This window comes from Protopterus annectens, chromosome 12.part0, assembly GCF_019279795.1.
Source record: "Protopterus annectens isolate FY-2018-M chromosome 12.part0, PAN1.0, whole genome shotgun sequence".
NCBI lineage: Eukaryota > Metazoa > Chordata > Ceratodontiformes > Protopteridae > Protopterus > Protopterus annectens.
The window spans coordinates 33,812,079-33,828,797 of record NC_056746.1 but is presented as its reverse complement, the minus strand read 5'-3'; the positions used below and the strand labels follow the sequence as shown (position 1 = coordinate 33,828,797).

At 39.5% G+C, this 16,719-nt stretch overlaps 1 protein-coding gene across 1 annotated transcript in view; it reads left to right on the top strand.

Moving 5' to 3' along the window:
• The window catches only part of LOC122816124, a 446,542-nt gene extending 435,592 nt beyond the window's left edge, over window positions 1–10,950 (top strand). The window contains exons 13-14 of the mRNA XM_044088883.1: window positions 10,412–10,533; window positions 10,729–10,950. Coding sequence (XP_043944818.1) covers window positions 10,412–10,533; window positions 10,729–10,950 — 344 coding nt within the window. The remainder of the gene's footprint in view (window positions 1–10,411; window positions 10,534–10,728) is intronic.
• The last annotated feature ends 5,769 nt before the right edge of the window (window positions 10,951–16,719 follow it).

Genomic DNA, 16,719 nt, shown 5'->3' with positions numbered 1-16,719 from the left:
AGATAATATGATGTGTGACCTTAGAAAAATCCATTAATATTCATATGCCCACAGGTCCGAATTAAAAAAAAAATGACAGAGAGATGTATCTGGTGAAACCAGTGATTTATTTATTTGGCAAGTAAACATATTTTGATGATGTCTTTTTACTATTTCCATATTATGTTGCCATTTATCTTTCTAATGTTTGTCTTAGGTGTCATTCCCAAAGGTAATGAAGTCTAGGACCATTTTTTTCAGACTGTTCAGCTTCAGAGGCATGACTACAGCTTCTGCTCTCCTTTTACGAGTACAGATGACCAGAAACATTGCAGAGCACAATCCATGGCCTTTACTTATTTGACACATTGTTTACCTCTTCATCAGCTATGAGGTATAGCAGAGTGCACTAACATATACAGACTGCATGCACATTCCTGCTTGTGCCCTATAACAGTGCACTGACATATACAGACTGCATACACATTCCTGCTTATACCCTATAACAGTGCACTGACATATACAGACTGCATGGACATTCCTGCTTGTGCCCTATAACAGTGCACTGACATATACAGACTGCATACACATTCCTGCTTGTGCCCTATAACAGTGCACTAACATATACAGACTGCATGCACATTCCTGCTTGTGCCCTATAACAGTGCACTGACATATACAGACTGCATACACATTCCTGCTTATGCCCTATAACAGTGCACTAACATATACAGACTGCATGCACATTCCTGCTTGTGCCCTATAACAGTGCACTGACATATACAGACTGCATGGACATTCCTGCTTGTGCCCTGTAACAGTGCACTGGCATATACAGACTGCATGCACATTCCTGCTTGTGCCCTATAACAGTGCACTGACATATACAGACTGCATGCACATTCCTGCTTGTGCCCTATAACAGTGCACTGACATATACAGACTGCATGGACATTCCTGCTTGTGCCCTGTAACAGTGCACTGACATATACAGACTGCATGGACATTCCTGCTTGTGCCCTGTAACAGTGCACTGACATATACCGACTGCATGCACATTCCTGCTTGTGCCCTATAACAGTGCACTGACATATACAGACTGCATACACATTCCTGCTTATACCCTATAACAGTGCACTGACATATACAGACTGCATGGACATTCCTGCTTGTGCCCTATAACAGTGCACTGACATATACAGACTGCATGGACATTCCTGCTTGTGCCCTGTAACAGTGCACTGACATATACAGACTGCATGCACATTCCTGCTTATGCCCTATAACAGTGCACTAACATATACAGACTGCATGGAAATTCCTGCTTGTGCCCTGTAACAGTGCACTGACATATACAGACTGCATGCACATTCCTGCTTGTGCCCTATAACAGTGCACCGACATATACAGACTGCATACACATTCCTGCTTGTGCCCTATAACAGTGCACTAACATATACAGACTGCATGCACATTCCTGCTTGTGCCCTGTAACAGTGCACTAACATATACAGACTGCATGCACATTCCTGCTTATGCCCTATGACAGTGCACTGACATATACAGACTGCATACACATTCCTGCTTGTACCCTATAACAGTGCACTAACATATACAGACTGCATGCACATTCCTGCTTATGCCCTATAACAGTGCACTGACATATACAGACTGCATACACATTCCTGCTTATGCCCTATAACAGTGCACTAACATATACAGACTGCATGGACATTCCTGCTTGTGCCCTGTAACAGTGCACTAACATATACAGACTGCATGGACATTCCTGCTTGTGCCCTATAACAGTGCACTAACATATGCAGACTGCATGCACATTCCTGCTTGTGCCCTATAACAGTGCACTGACATATACAGACTGCATACACATTCCTGCTTATGCCCTATAACAGTGCACTAACATATACAGACTGCATGCACATTCCTGCTTGTGCCCTATAACAGTGCACTGACATATACAGACTGCATACACATTCCTGCTTATGCCCTATAACAGTGCACTGACATATACAGACTGCATGCACATTCCTGCTTGTGCCCTGTAACAGTGCACTGACATCTATGGACTGCATACACATTCCTGCTTGTTGCACTATAACAGTGCACTGACATATACAGACTGCATGCACATTCCTGCTTGTGCCCTATAACAGTGCCCTGACATATACAGACTGCATACACATTCCTGCTTGTGCCCTGTAACAGTGCACTGACATATACAGACTGCATGGACATTCCTGCTTATGCCCTGTAACAGTGCACTGACATATACAGACTAAATGCACATTCCTGCTTGTGCCCTATAACAGTGCACTGACATATACAGACTGCATGCACATTCCTGCTTATACCCTATAACAGTGCACTGACATATACAGACTAAATGCACATTTCTGCTTGTGCCCTATAACAGTGCACTGACATGTACAGACTGCATGAACATTCCTGCTTATGCCCTGTAACAGTGCACTGACATATACAGACTGCATGAACATTCCTGCTTATGCCCTGTAACAGTGCACTGACATCTGTGGATTGCATGGACATTCCTGCTTGTGCCCTATAACAGTGCACTGACATATACAGACTAAATGCACATTCCTGCTTGTGCCCTATAACAGTGCACTGACATATACAGACTGCATACACATTCCTGCTTGTGCCCTATAACAGTGCACTGACATATACAGACTGCATGGACATTCCTGCTTGTGCCCTATAACAGTGCACTGACATATACAGACTGCATACACATTCCTGCTTATGCCCTATAACAGTGCACTGACATATACAGACTGCATGCACATTCCTGCTTGTGCCCTGTAACAGTGCACTGACATCTATGGACTGCATACACATTCCTGCTTGTGCCCTATAACAGTGCACTGACATATACAGACTGCATGCACATTCCTGCTTGTGCCCTATAACAGTGCCCTGACATATACAGACTGCATACACATTCCTGCTTATGCCCTGTAACAGTGCACTGACATATACAGACTGCATGGACATTCCTGCTTATGCCCTGTAACAGTGCACTGACATATACAGACTAAATGCACATTCCTGCTTGTGCCCTATAACAGTGCACTGACATATACAGACTGCATGAACATTCCTGCTTATGCCCTGTAACAGTGCACTGACATATACAGACTAAATGCACATTCCTGCTTGTGCCCTATAACAGTGCACTGACATATACAGACTGCATGCACATTCCTGCTTATACCCTATAACAGTGCACTGACATATACAGACTGCATGAACATTCCTGCTTATGCCCTGTAACAGTGCACTGACATATACAGACTGCATGAACATTCCTGCTTATGCCCTGTAACAGTGCACTGACATCTGTGGATTGCATGGACATTCCTGCTTGTGCCCTATAACAGTGCACTGACATATACAGACTAAATGCACATTCCTGCTTGTGCCCTATAACAGTGCACTGACATATACAGACTGCATACACATTCCTGCTTATACCCTATAACAGTGCACTGACATATACAGACTGCATGGACATTCCTGCTTGTGCCCTATAACAGTGCACTGACATATACAGACTGCATACACATTCCTGCTTATGCCCTATAACAGTGCACTGACATCTATGGACTGCATACACATTCCTGCTTGTGCCCTATAACAGTGCACTGACATATACAGACTAAATGCACATTCCTGCTTATGCCCTATAACAGTGCACTGACATATACAGACTGCATGCACATTCCTACTTATGCCCTATAACAGTGCACTGACATATACAGACTGCATGCACATTCCTACTTATGCCCTATAACAGTGCCCTGACATATACAGACTGCATACACATTCCTACTTATGCCCTATAACAGTGCACTGACATATACAGACTGCATGCACATTCCTACTTATGCCCTATAACAGTGCACTGACATATACAGACTGCATGCACATTCCTGCTTATGCCCTATAACAGTGCACTGATATATACAGACTGCATGCACATTCCTGCTTATTCCCTATAACAGTGCACTGACATCTATGGACTGCATACACATTCCTGCTTGTGCCCTATAACAGTACACTGACATATACAGACTGCATACACATTCCTGCTTATACCCTATAACAGTGCACTGACATCTGTGGATTGCATGGACAGTCCTGCTTGTGCCCTATAACAGTGCACTGACATATACAGACTGCATGCACATTCCTGCTTATACCCTGTAACAGTGCACTGACATCTGTGGATTGCATGGACATTCCTGCTTGTGCCCTATAACAGTGCACTGACATAAACAGACTAAATGCACATTCCTGCTTGTGCCCTATAACAGTGCACTGACATATACAGACTGCATGGACATTCCTGCTTGTGCCCTCTAACAGTGCACTGACATATACAGACTGCATGGACATTCCTGCTTGTGCCCTATAACAGTGCACTGACATATACAGACTGCATACACATTCCTGCTTGTGCCCTATAACAGCGCACTGACATATACAGACTGCATACACATTCCTGCTTATACCCTATAACAGTGCACTGACATCTGTGGATTGCATGGACAGTCCTGCTTGTGCCCTATAACAGTGCACTGACATAAACAGACTAAATGCACATTCCTGCTTGTGCCCTATAACAGTGCACTGACATATACAGACTGCATGCACATTCCTGCTTGTGCCCTGTAACAGTGCCCTGACATATACAGACTGCATGGACATTCCTGCTTGTGCCCTATAACAGTGCACTGACATATACAGACTGCATGGACATTCCTGCTTGTGCCCTAGAACAGTGCACTGACATATACAGACTGCATGAACATTCCTGCTTATGCCCTGTAACAGTGCACTGACATCTATGGACTGCATACACATTCCTGCTTATGCCCTATAACAGTGCACTAACATATACAGACTGCATACACATTCCTGCTTGTGCCCTATAACAGTGCACTGACATATACAGACTGCATGGACATTCCTGCTTATGCCCTATAACAGTGCACTGACATCTATGGACTGCATACACATTCCTGCTTGTGCCCTATAACAGTGCACTGACATATACAGACTGCATACACATTCCTGCTTATACCCTATAACAGTGCACTGACATATACAGACTGCATGCACATTCCTGCTTATGCCCTACAACAGTGCACTGACATATACAGACTGCATGCACATTCCTGCTTATGCCCTATAACAGTGCACTGACATATACAGACTGCATGCACATTCCTGCTTGTGCCCTATAAGAGTGCACTGACATCTGTGGATTGCATGGACAGTCCTGCTTGTGCCCTATAACAGTGCACTGACATCTATGGACTGCATACACATTCCTGCTTGTGCCTTATAACAGTGCACCGACATATACAGACTACATGGACATTCCTGCTTGTGCCCTATAACAGTGCACTGACATATACAGACTGCATGCACATTCCTGCTTATGCCCTATAACAGTGCACTGACATCTATGGACTGCATACACATTCCAGCTTGTGCCCTATAACAGTGCACTGACATATACAGACTGCATGCACATTCCTACTTATGCCCTATAACAGTGCACTGACATATACAGACTGCATGCACATTCCTACTTATGCCCTATAACAGTGCCCTGACATATACAGACTGCATACACATTCCTACTTATGCCCTATAACAGTGCACTGACATATACAGACTGCATGCACATTCCTACTTATGCCCTATAACAGTGCCCTGACATATACAGACTGCATACACATTCCTACTTATGCCCTATAACAGTGCACTGACATATACAGACTGCATGCACATTCCTACTTATGCCCTATAACAGTGCACTGACATATACAGACTGCATGCACATTCCTGCTTATGCCCTATAACAGTGCACTGACATATACAGACTGCATGCACATTCCTGCTTATGCCCTATAACAGTGCACTGACATCTATGGACTGCATACACATTCCTGCTTGTGCCCTATAACAGTACACTGACATATACAGACTGCATACACATTCCTGCTTATACCCTATAACAGTGCACTGACATCTGTGGATTGCCTGGACAGTCCTGCTTGTGCCCTATAACAGTGCACTGACATATACAGACTAAATGCACATTCCTGCTTGTGCCCTATAACACTGCACTAACATATACAGACTGCATGCACATTCCTGCTTATACCCTGTAACAGTGCACTGACATCTGTGGATTGCATGGACATTCCTGCTTGTGCCCTATAACAGTGCACTGACATAAACAGACTAAATGCACATTCCTGCTTGTGCCCTATAACAGTGCACTGACATATACAGACTGCATGGACATTCCTGCTTGTGCCCTGTAACAGTGCATTGACATATACAGACTGCATGGACATTCCTGCTTGTGCCCTATAACAGTGCACTGACATATACAGACTGCATACACATTCCTGCTTGTGCCCTATAACAGCGCACTGACATATACAGACTGCATACACATTCCTGCTTATACCCTATAACAGTGCACTGACATCTGTGGATTGGATGGACAGTCCTGCTTGTGCCCTTATAACAGTGCACTGACATAAACAGACTAAATGCACATTCCTGCTTGTGCCCCATAACAGTGCACCGACATATACAGACTGCATGCACATTCCTGCTTGTGCCCTATAACAGTGCACTGACATATACAGACTGCATGGACATTCCTGCTTGTGCCCTATAACAGTGCACTGACATATACAGACTGCATGCACATTCCTGCTTGTGCCCTGTAACAGTGCCCTGACATATACAGACTGCATGGACATTCCTGCTTGTGCCCTATAACAGTGCACTGACATATACAGACTGCATGGACATTCCTGCTTGTGCCCTATAACAGTGCACTGACATATACAGACTGCATGAACATTCCTGCTTATGCCCTGTAACAGTGCACTGACATCTATGGACTGCATACACATTCCTGCTTATGCCCTATAACAGTGCACTAACATATACAGACTGCATACACATTCCTGCTTGTGCCCTAAAACAGTGCACTGACATATACAGACTGCATGGACATTCTTGCTTATGCCCTATAACAGTGCACTGACATCTATGGACTGCATACACATTCCTGCTTGTGCCCTATAACAGTGCACTGACATATACAGACTGCATACACATTCCTGCTTATACCCTATAACAGTGCACTGACATATACAGACTGCATGCACATTCCTGCTTATGCCCTATAACAGTGCACTGACATATACAGACTGCATGCACATTCCTGCTTATGCCCTATAACAGTGCACTGACATATACAGACTGCATGCACATTCCTGCTTGTGCCCTATAAGAGTGCACTGACATCTGTGGATTGCATGGACAGTCCTGCTTGTGCCCTATAACAGTGCACTGACATCTATGGACTGCATACACATTCCTGCTTGTGCCCTATAACAGTGCACCGACATATACAGACTACATGGACATTCCTGCTTGTGCCCTATAACAGTGCACTGACATATACAGACTGCATGCACATTCCTGCTTATGCCCTATAACAGTGCACTGACATCTATGGACTGCATACACATACCTGCTTGTGCCCTATAACAGTGCACTGACATATACAGACTGCATGAACATTCCTGCTTATGCCCTGTAACAGTGCACTGACATATACAGACTGCATGCACATTCCTGCTTGTGCCCTATAACAGTGCACTGACATATACAGACTGCATGAACATTCCTGCTTATGCCCTATAACAGTGCACCGACATATACAGACTACATGGACATTCCTGCTTGTGCCTTATAACAGTGCACTGACATATACAGACTGCATGCACATTCCTGCTTATGCCCTATAACAGTGCACTGACATCTATGGACTGCATACACATTCCTGCTTATGCCCTATAACAGTGCACTGACATATACAGACTGCATACATATTACTGCTTGTGCCCTATAACAGTGCACCGACATCTATGGACTGCATGGACATTCCTGCTTGTGCCCTATAACAGTGCACTGACATATACAGACTGCATGCACATTCCTGCTTGTGCCCTATAACAGTGCACTGACATATACAGACTGCATGCACATTCCTGCTTGTGCCCTATAACAGTGCACTGACATATATAGACTGCATACACATTCCTGCTTGTGCCCTATAAGAGTGCACTGACATCGATGGACTGCATGGACATTCCTGCTTGTGCCCTCTAACAGTGCACTGACATATACAGACTGCATACACATTCCTGCTTATGCCCTATAACAGTGCACTGACATCTATGGACTGCATACACATTCCTGCTTGTGCCCTGTAACAGTGCACTGACATCTATGGACTGCATACACATTCCTGCTTATGCCCTATAACAGTGCACTGACATATACGGACTGCATACATATTCCTGCTTGTGCCCTATAACAGTGCACTGACATATACAGACTGCATACACATTCCGGCTTATGCCCTGTAACAGTGCACCAACATCTATGGACTGCATGGACATTCCTGCTTGTGCCCTATAACAGTGCACTGACATATACAGACTGCATGCACATTCCTGCTTATGCCCTATAACAGTGCACTAACATATACAGACTGCATGCACATTCCTGCTTATACCCTATAACAGTGCACTGACATCTATGGACTGCATGGACATTCCTGCTTGTGCCCTATAACAGTGCACTGACATATACAGACTGCATGCACATTCCTGCTTATGCCCTATAACAGTGCACTAACATATACAGACTGCATGCACATTCCTGCTTATACCCTATAACAGTGCACTGACATCTATGGACTGCATGGACATTCCTGCTTGTGCCCTATAACAGTGCACTGACATATACAGACTGCATGCACATTCCTGCTTATGCCCTATAACAGTGCACTGACATATACAGACTGCATGCACATTCCTGCTTATGCCCTGTAACAGTGCACTAACATATACAGACTGCATAGACATTCCTGCTTGTGCCCTATAACAGTGCACTGACATATACAGACTGCATGCACATTCCTACTTATGCCCTATTGAACATCTGATCTCCTTCTACTGCTTCTTTCATGGGATGTTTTACTTTCTGATTGCTTCCATCTCTAAATGAATGTTTACTGGTCCACTCACTCTGCTGGTGTCCTGCTAAGGAGGGCTGTCCCCCATATTTAAGTCCTTACACTTGCTATCCCTCTGGCAAGAAAGATAGTTTCAGAAGGTGAATGGCTGGAATCTTCATCACATGCTTGCCTTTTTACAAGCCAGCTAATAAATATGTTTTCTTTTATAATTTTACCAAAATGATTAAGGCAGTTCCCACTTTTTCTTTCTAGAGAGCAGAATGATTTATTTTTGTGGACAAGATGACAGCTGATCACCAACAAGATACTCTATAATTCTATTGCAATGAATGTAATATGTGTGTGTGTGTGTGTGTGTGTGTGTGTGTGTGTGTGTGTGTGTGTGTGTGTGTGTATAGAGAGAGACGTGTATGTGTGTGTGTGTGTGTGTGTATAGAGAGAGATGTGTGTGTGTGTGTGTGTGTGTGTGTGTGTATATGTGTATATAGAGAGAGACGTGTGTGTGTTTGTGTGTGTGTGTGTGTGTGTGTGTGTGTGTGTGTGTGTATATAGAGAGACGTGTGTGTGTATATAGAGAGAGACGTGTGTGTGTGTGTGTGTGTGTGTGTGTGTGTGTGAGTGTGATTGTGTGTGTGTGTGTGTGCGTGTGTGTGTATAGGGAGGCGTGTGTGTGTATGTGAGTGTGCATGTGTTTGTGTGCGTGTGTGTGTATAGAGAGAGACGTGTGTGTGTGTGTGTGTGTGTGTGTGCATGTGTGCGTGCATACAAACATATATATATATATATATATATACATATATATATATATATATATATATATATATATATATATATAAATACATATAAAACATTTGAATAAATAAGGAGATGAGGAATTCTACGTTACTTTTTGTTGGTTCATTAAACAGTAATAATTCACACTGTTGAAATATAAAGAGTCTTCAACAAAAGACATTGCTAATTCCACCCCACTATAAAAACTAATAAGCAATTACATTTTTTCTATAACAGTTAGGCTTTATGCTACAACAATAAGCTCAGTGCTTGATATTTGTTGAAGAAGATTTGGCGAGGTGTGGCTTTTGGATGTTCTCACCTTTAAATTGTCTGATCTACAGAATAATAACTGGGTTATAGGTTATTATTGTTATTAAAAAGTGACATTGAGCTAAAAGCCATATGTAGAATGTACTCTTCTGAAAATATGTTTTGGATTGCTTTGACCATTGGTGATTGATAGTATTCTTTGGTATTTTTGAAACATCTAAACTCAGTTAATATGTTTGTGTTTTTTCCCTTCAGTGGACTTATTCCATTCTTTTAACATCCCATTACCTCATCAGTTGAAGTTAAGTACACATTTGGCTCATTCGACACACAGCCATCAGGATGACATCATCTTTGGATGGAACGGCAGGCAGCAGGTATGGTACCAAAAGTGGAGTCATTGCGAAGATACTGAAAGTCAAAGCAATTAATGCTAGTCAGGAGGTCATTTCATAACTGATATTTGACTTAAAAACTCTGTTATTTTTTCAAAAACAAGCTATTGTCGGACAAATACTGACTTGCAGTGAAGATAGACTGTATCAATACTGATTTAAAGTGTATGGCCACAGATGAGGCTGTGCACAACAACAAACATGACAATAATCTCCAGTGCATACCAGATTGTGTATCTTTTGATAGAGAATGAAGTAGTCGGTTGTTCTCATGAAAGTATGAAACTTTCTCAGCATCGTCTTATGACAATCAAAAAGTTTATTGATATTGGAATACTTTTTTTACAGGATTTTCATGACAGTCATCTTCTGACTCTACTTCATGAGTCAAAATACTGAACGAATGAATGAATAAATAAATAAACTTTCTACTGGAAAGACATTTAACAGATTGACTATAGAATTAATTGCCTCAAAAATAGACAGTAATAGCACCTTAGTTTTAGTCTAAACCTCAAAAAAGACATACTGAAAATGTGTCCCAAAATATGAAAACATGACAAAGACTCAAGCAAGGATTTCCCAAATTTAACACAGACTCATATGTTTGTCAATAATCTCAGTCAGAGTTTCAGAGTACTGGATCTAACATCACACATCAAGTATTTTTTAAATGTGCAGTTCATCCAGAAAGATGGTTTCATAGTTAATGTACAATAAACCTAAACTGTGTCAGTGGCAAAGTCCCTGTGGTAGGGACCAATGAGTGGCATATTGATATATAGATTCAAAACTCTGAAAACTGACAAAGTAGTGAGGAAACATTTACCAGGATAAACACAGGTTCACACCTTTTGTAGTTAAATAAATCAAAAACTCTTCTGGATCAAACCTTTAGAGTTGACATTAGGAACCAAATCTCATGAAATCCAGCACAGCTCCAGTCTGATGAGCACTCTCACAGACATTATTTGGAACTATTTTTGGTAAGGATTGATTGATTGACTGATTGATTTACTGTTGTTGACTGAATAAGTCCCACTTGGATGGTGGTCAATTTTCAGGGGTGACCCCAGGTAGTATTTCTACTGGTATGGGACATTTGGCAATAGAACCAGACAAATTCCTCTTTTATTTTCAGTAAATGCCTTGAGATCGTTTGCATCCACCTGAGCTACCACCAATCCAGGTACAGTGGACCTTGACATTATATTGTAAGAGCGGCATGCTTTATGAAAAGTGGTTCCATAGATGACATACTTAAAGGATGAACTTGAAAGACAAAAACTTTGTAAAAGTATAAATATTCCACAAATTAAAAGATTAAATGGAAGTGCATAATGATGACAGATATCATTAACTCTGCATAGTTATGGTAGATATCGTTAATTCTGTATAATGATGGCAGATATCGTTAATTCTGTACAATGATGACAGAAATCATTAATTCTGCATAATGATGGCAGATGTCATTAATCTCATAATGATGACATATATCATTAATTCTGCATAGTTATGGTAGATATCGTTAATTCTGTATAATGATGACATAAATCATTAATTCTGCATAATGATGGCAGATATCATTAATTATGCATAATGATGGCAGATGTCATTAATTCTGCATAATGATGGCAGATGTCATTAATTCTCATAATGATAGCAGATGTCATTAATTCTGCATAATGATGGCAGATGTCATTAATTCTCATAATGATGGCAGATATCATTAATTCTGCATAGTTATGGTAGATATCGTTAATTCTGTATAATGATGACAGAAATCATTAATTCTGCATAATGATGGCAGATATCGTTAATTCTGCATAATGATGGCAGATGTCATTAATTCAGCATATCTACCATAACTATACAGAATTAATGACATCTGCCATCATTATACAGAATTAACAATATCTACCATAATTATGCAGAATTAAAGGCATTTGCCATCATTATGCTGAATTAATGACATCTGCCATCATTATGCAGAATTAACGATATCTGCCATCATTATGCAGAATTAATGATTTCTGTCATCTTTATACAGAATTAACGATATCTACCATAACTATGCAGAATTAGTTATGGTAGATATAGTTAATTCTGTATAATGATGGCAGATGTCATTAATTCTCATAATGATGACAGATATTAATTCTGCATAGTTATGGTAGATATCGTTAATTCTGTATAATGATGGCGGATGTCATCATTAATTCTGCATAATGATGGCAGATGTTATTAATTCTCATAATGATGGCCGATATCATTAATTCTGCATAATGATGACAGATATTGTTAATTCTGCATAATGATGGCAGATATCATTAATTCTGCATAATAATGACAGATATGGTTAATTCTGTATAATGATGGCAGCTATTGTTAATTCTGCAAAATGATGGCAGATGTCATTAATTCTGCATAATGATAGCAGATATTGCTTTGTATAATGATGGCAGATATCGTTAATTCTGCATAATGATGACAGTTGTCATTAATTTTGCATAATGATGGCAGATATTGTTAATTCTGCATAATGATGGCAGATATTGTTAATTTTGTATACTTATAGGTTCATAGGTTGGGACTGATGTCAGATATAGTTAATTCTGCTTAATGATAGCAGATATCATTAATTCTGCATAGTTATGTCAGATATCGTTAATTCTGCATAATGATGGCAGATATCAATTCTGTATAATGATGTCACAGGAGTCCAAACGATGTAATATCGAACAATGAAGTTCAAAATCCAAGAATTATGAAAACACAGAACAGCGATTTTTTTCCCAGGGAAAAAAAATCGCTGTTCCGGTACAAAAAAAAAACTTACGCTTTAAACTTAAACTAATGTGGGGGGCTTTGCCCCCTCAACTAAATGTACCAACTCCGAGATTGCACCACAGTGGAGGAAATAGCAAAGCCCTGAAAATGGCCCACCAATTTTTTTTTCCCTGGAAAAAAAATCAGTGTGCCGTGGCTTCTCTAGTTTCGTATTTCAAACATTTGGGTTTGATATTACAACGTTCGGACTCCTGTGAGTTCGATGTTGTAATATACACCCCGTTAATTCTGCATAATGATTGCAGATATCATTAATTCTATATAATGATGGCAGATGTCATTAATTTTGCAAAATGATGGCAGATGTCATTAATGCTGCATAATGATAGCAGATATCGTTAATTCTGCATAATGATGGCAGATGTCATTAATTCTGCATAATGATAGCAGATATTATTTTGTATAATAATGGCAAATATCGTTAATTCTGTATAATGATGGCAGATGTCATTAATTATGCATAATGATGACAGATATCATTAATTGTGCATAATGATGGCAGATGTCATTAATTCTGCATAATGATGGCAGATGACATTAATTCTGCATAATGATGGCAGATATTAATTTTGCATAATGATGGCAGATATCGTTAATTCTGCATAATGATGGCAGATGTCATTAATTCTGCATAATGATGACATATATCATTAATTCTGTATAATGATGGCAGATATCATTAAATCTGCATAGTGATGTCAGATGTCATTAATTCTGCATAATGATGGCAGATGTCATTAATTCTCATAATGATGGCAGATATCATTAATTCTGCATAGTTATGGTAGATATCGTTAATTCTGTATAATGATGACAGAAATCATTAATTCTGCATAATGATGGCAGATATCGTTAATTCTGCATAATGATGGCAGATGTCATTAATTCAGCATAATGATGGCAAATGCCTTTAATTCAGCATAATTATGGTAGATATTGTTAATTCTGTATAATGATGGCAGATGTCATTAATTCTGTATAGTTATGGTAGATATCATTAATTCTGTATAATGATGACATAAATCATTAATTCTGCATAATGATGGCAGATGTCATTAATTCTCATAATGATGGCAGATGTCATTAATTCTGTATAGTTATGGCAGATATTGTTAATTCTGTATAATGATGGCAGAAATCATTAATTCTGCATAATGATGACAGATATCATTAATTCTGCACAATGATGGCAGATATGGTTAATTCTGTATAATGATGGCAGATATCATTAATTCTGCATAATGATGACAGATATCATTAATTCTGCATAATGATGACATATGTCATTAATTCTGCTTAATTATGGCAGATATCATTAATTCTACATAATGATGACAGATATCGTTAATTCTACATAATGATGACAGATGTCATTAATTCTGCATAATGATGGCAGATGTCATTAATTCTACATAATGATGGCAGATATCATTAATTCTGCATAATGATGACAGATATCATTAATTCTGCATAATGATGTCAGATATTAATTTTACATAATGATGGCAGATGTAATTAATTCTGCATAATGATGGCAGATATCATTAATTCTGCATAATGATGGTAGATGTCATTAATTCTGCTTAATTATGGCAGATATAATTAATTCTACATAATGATGGCAGATATTGTTAATTCTGCATAATGATGACAGGCATCATTAGTTCTACATAATGATGGCAGATATCATTAATTCTGCATAATGATGGCAGATATAATTAATTCTGCATAATGATGGCAGATATCATTAATTCTACATAATGATGGCAGATATCATTAATTCTATATAATGATGGCAGATATCATTAATTCTGCATAATGATGGCAGATATCATTAATTCTACATAATGATGGCAGATATCATTAATTCTGCATAATGATGACAGATGTCATTAATTCTGCTTAATTATGGCAGATATCATTAATTCTGCATAATGATGACAGATATCATTAATTCTGCATAATGATGACAGATATCATTAATTCTGCACAATGATGATAGATGTCATTAATGCAGCATAATGATGTCAGATGTTAATTCAGCATAATAATGGCAGATGTCATTAATTCTGCATAATGAAGACAGATGCCATTAATTTTGCATAATGATGGCAGATATCGTTAATTCTGCCTAATGATGAGAGGTGTCGTTTGTTCTACATAATGATGATAGATGTCATTAATTCTGCATAATGATGGCAGATGCCATTAATTTTGCATAATAGGTTTATAGGTAAGTACTAGGCTATCTGCTCATGGGCATTTATAAGCCTAGCCAAAGAGTGATGGCTTTCACCTCCCCATTAGATTAGTAACCTGGGCCTCTGTCAATAGGGCTCCTGAAGTGATCCCAGGGTAGAACTTACGATTACCCATCCACTCATCAAGATTTCTCTTGGAGAGGGTCAGAGGGGAGCTCTGTCGAATATGGATTTGGATTCTATTCCAGAGTGAGGGGAGTCGCTGGGACAGGAATCTATCCCTCCAGCATGTCCTGTTTATTATTGTACATAGGTTCAAGTCGCTAGAACGAGTGATTCTGAGGGATCTCGTTTTTTTTGAGGTGAAGCATGTCCATTAGTTCAGGGTTTGACATGACCCTATAGGTCAGGTATAGGTCACCTCTGAGCAGACGGTAAGTGACTGGCAGATATCGTTAATTCTGCCTAATGATGACAGATGTCATGAATTCTGCATAATGATGACAGATATCATTAATTGTACATAATGATGGCAGATATCATTAATTCTATATAATGATGGCAGATGCCATTAATTCTGTATAATGACAGATATCGTTAATTTTGCATAATGATGTCAGATATCATTAATTCTGCATAATGATGGCAGATATCATTAATTATACATAATGATGTCATATGTCATTAATTCTGCATGAAGATGATAGATATTAATTCTGGACTCGGTTGTATGTAAACTCATCTTGACAATTGTTAAGAATATTGGATGGTGTTTTGTGAATTATCTAACTGCACCTTTTATACGAACTTGCTATTTACAGTCTCCCAGCAAGCTGAAAAGGGTCAGTGATGATATGGAATTATTTATTTCACCCCAGATCTAATTAAAATATTGCTCCCCCCCTAAACATTTCATAGTTGCCATTCTGAAAATTGTATTTTCTGAAATACTGTTTGTAAAAGGCTGTTGCTCTTCTTAAGAACTACGCAGAGTTTGGGGGTGTTAAACCCCTTTACAAACGGATTGACAGAAAACACGGTTTACAAATATTGTAATTTTAGAATCCATGTGTTATTTATGTATACATAACTTTTACAAGGTACAGTGTGCATGTTC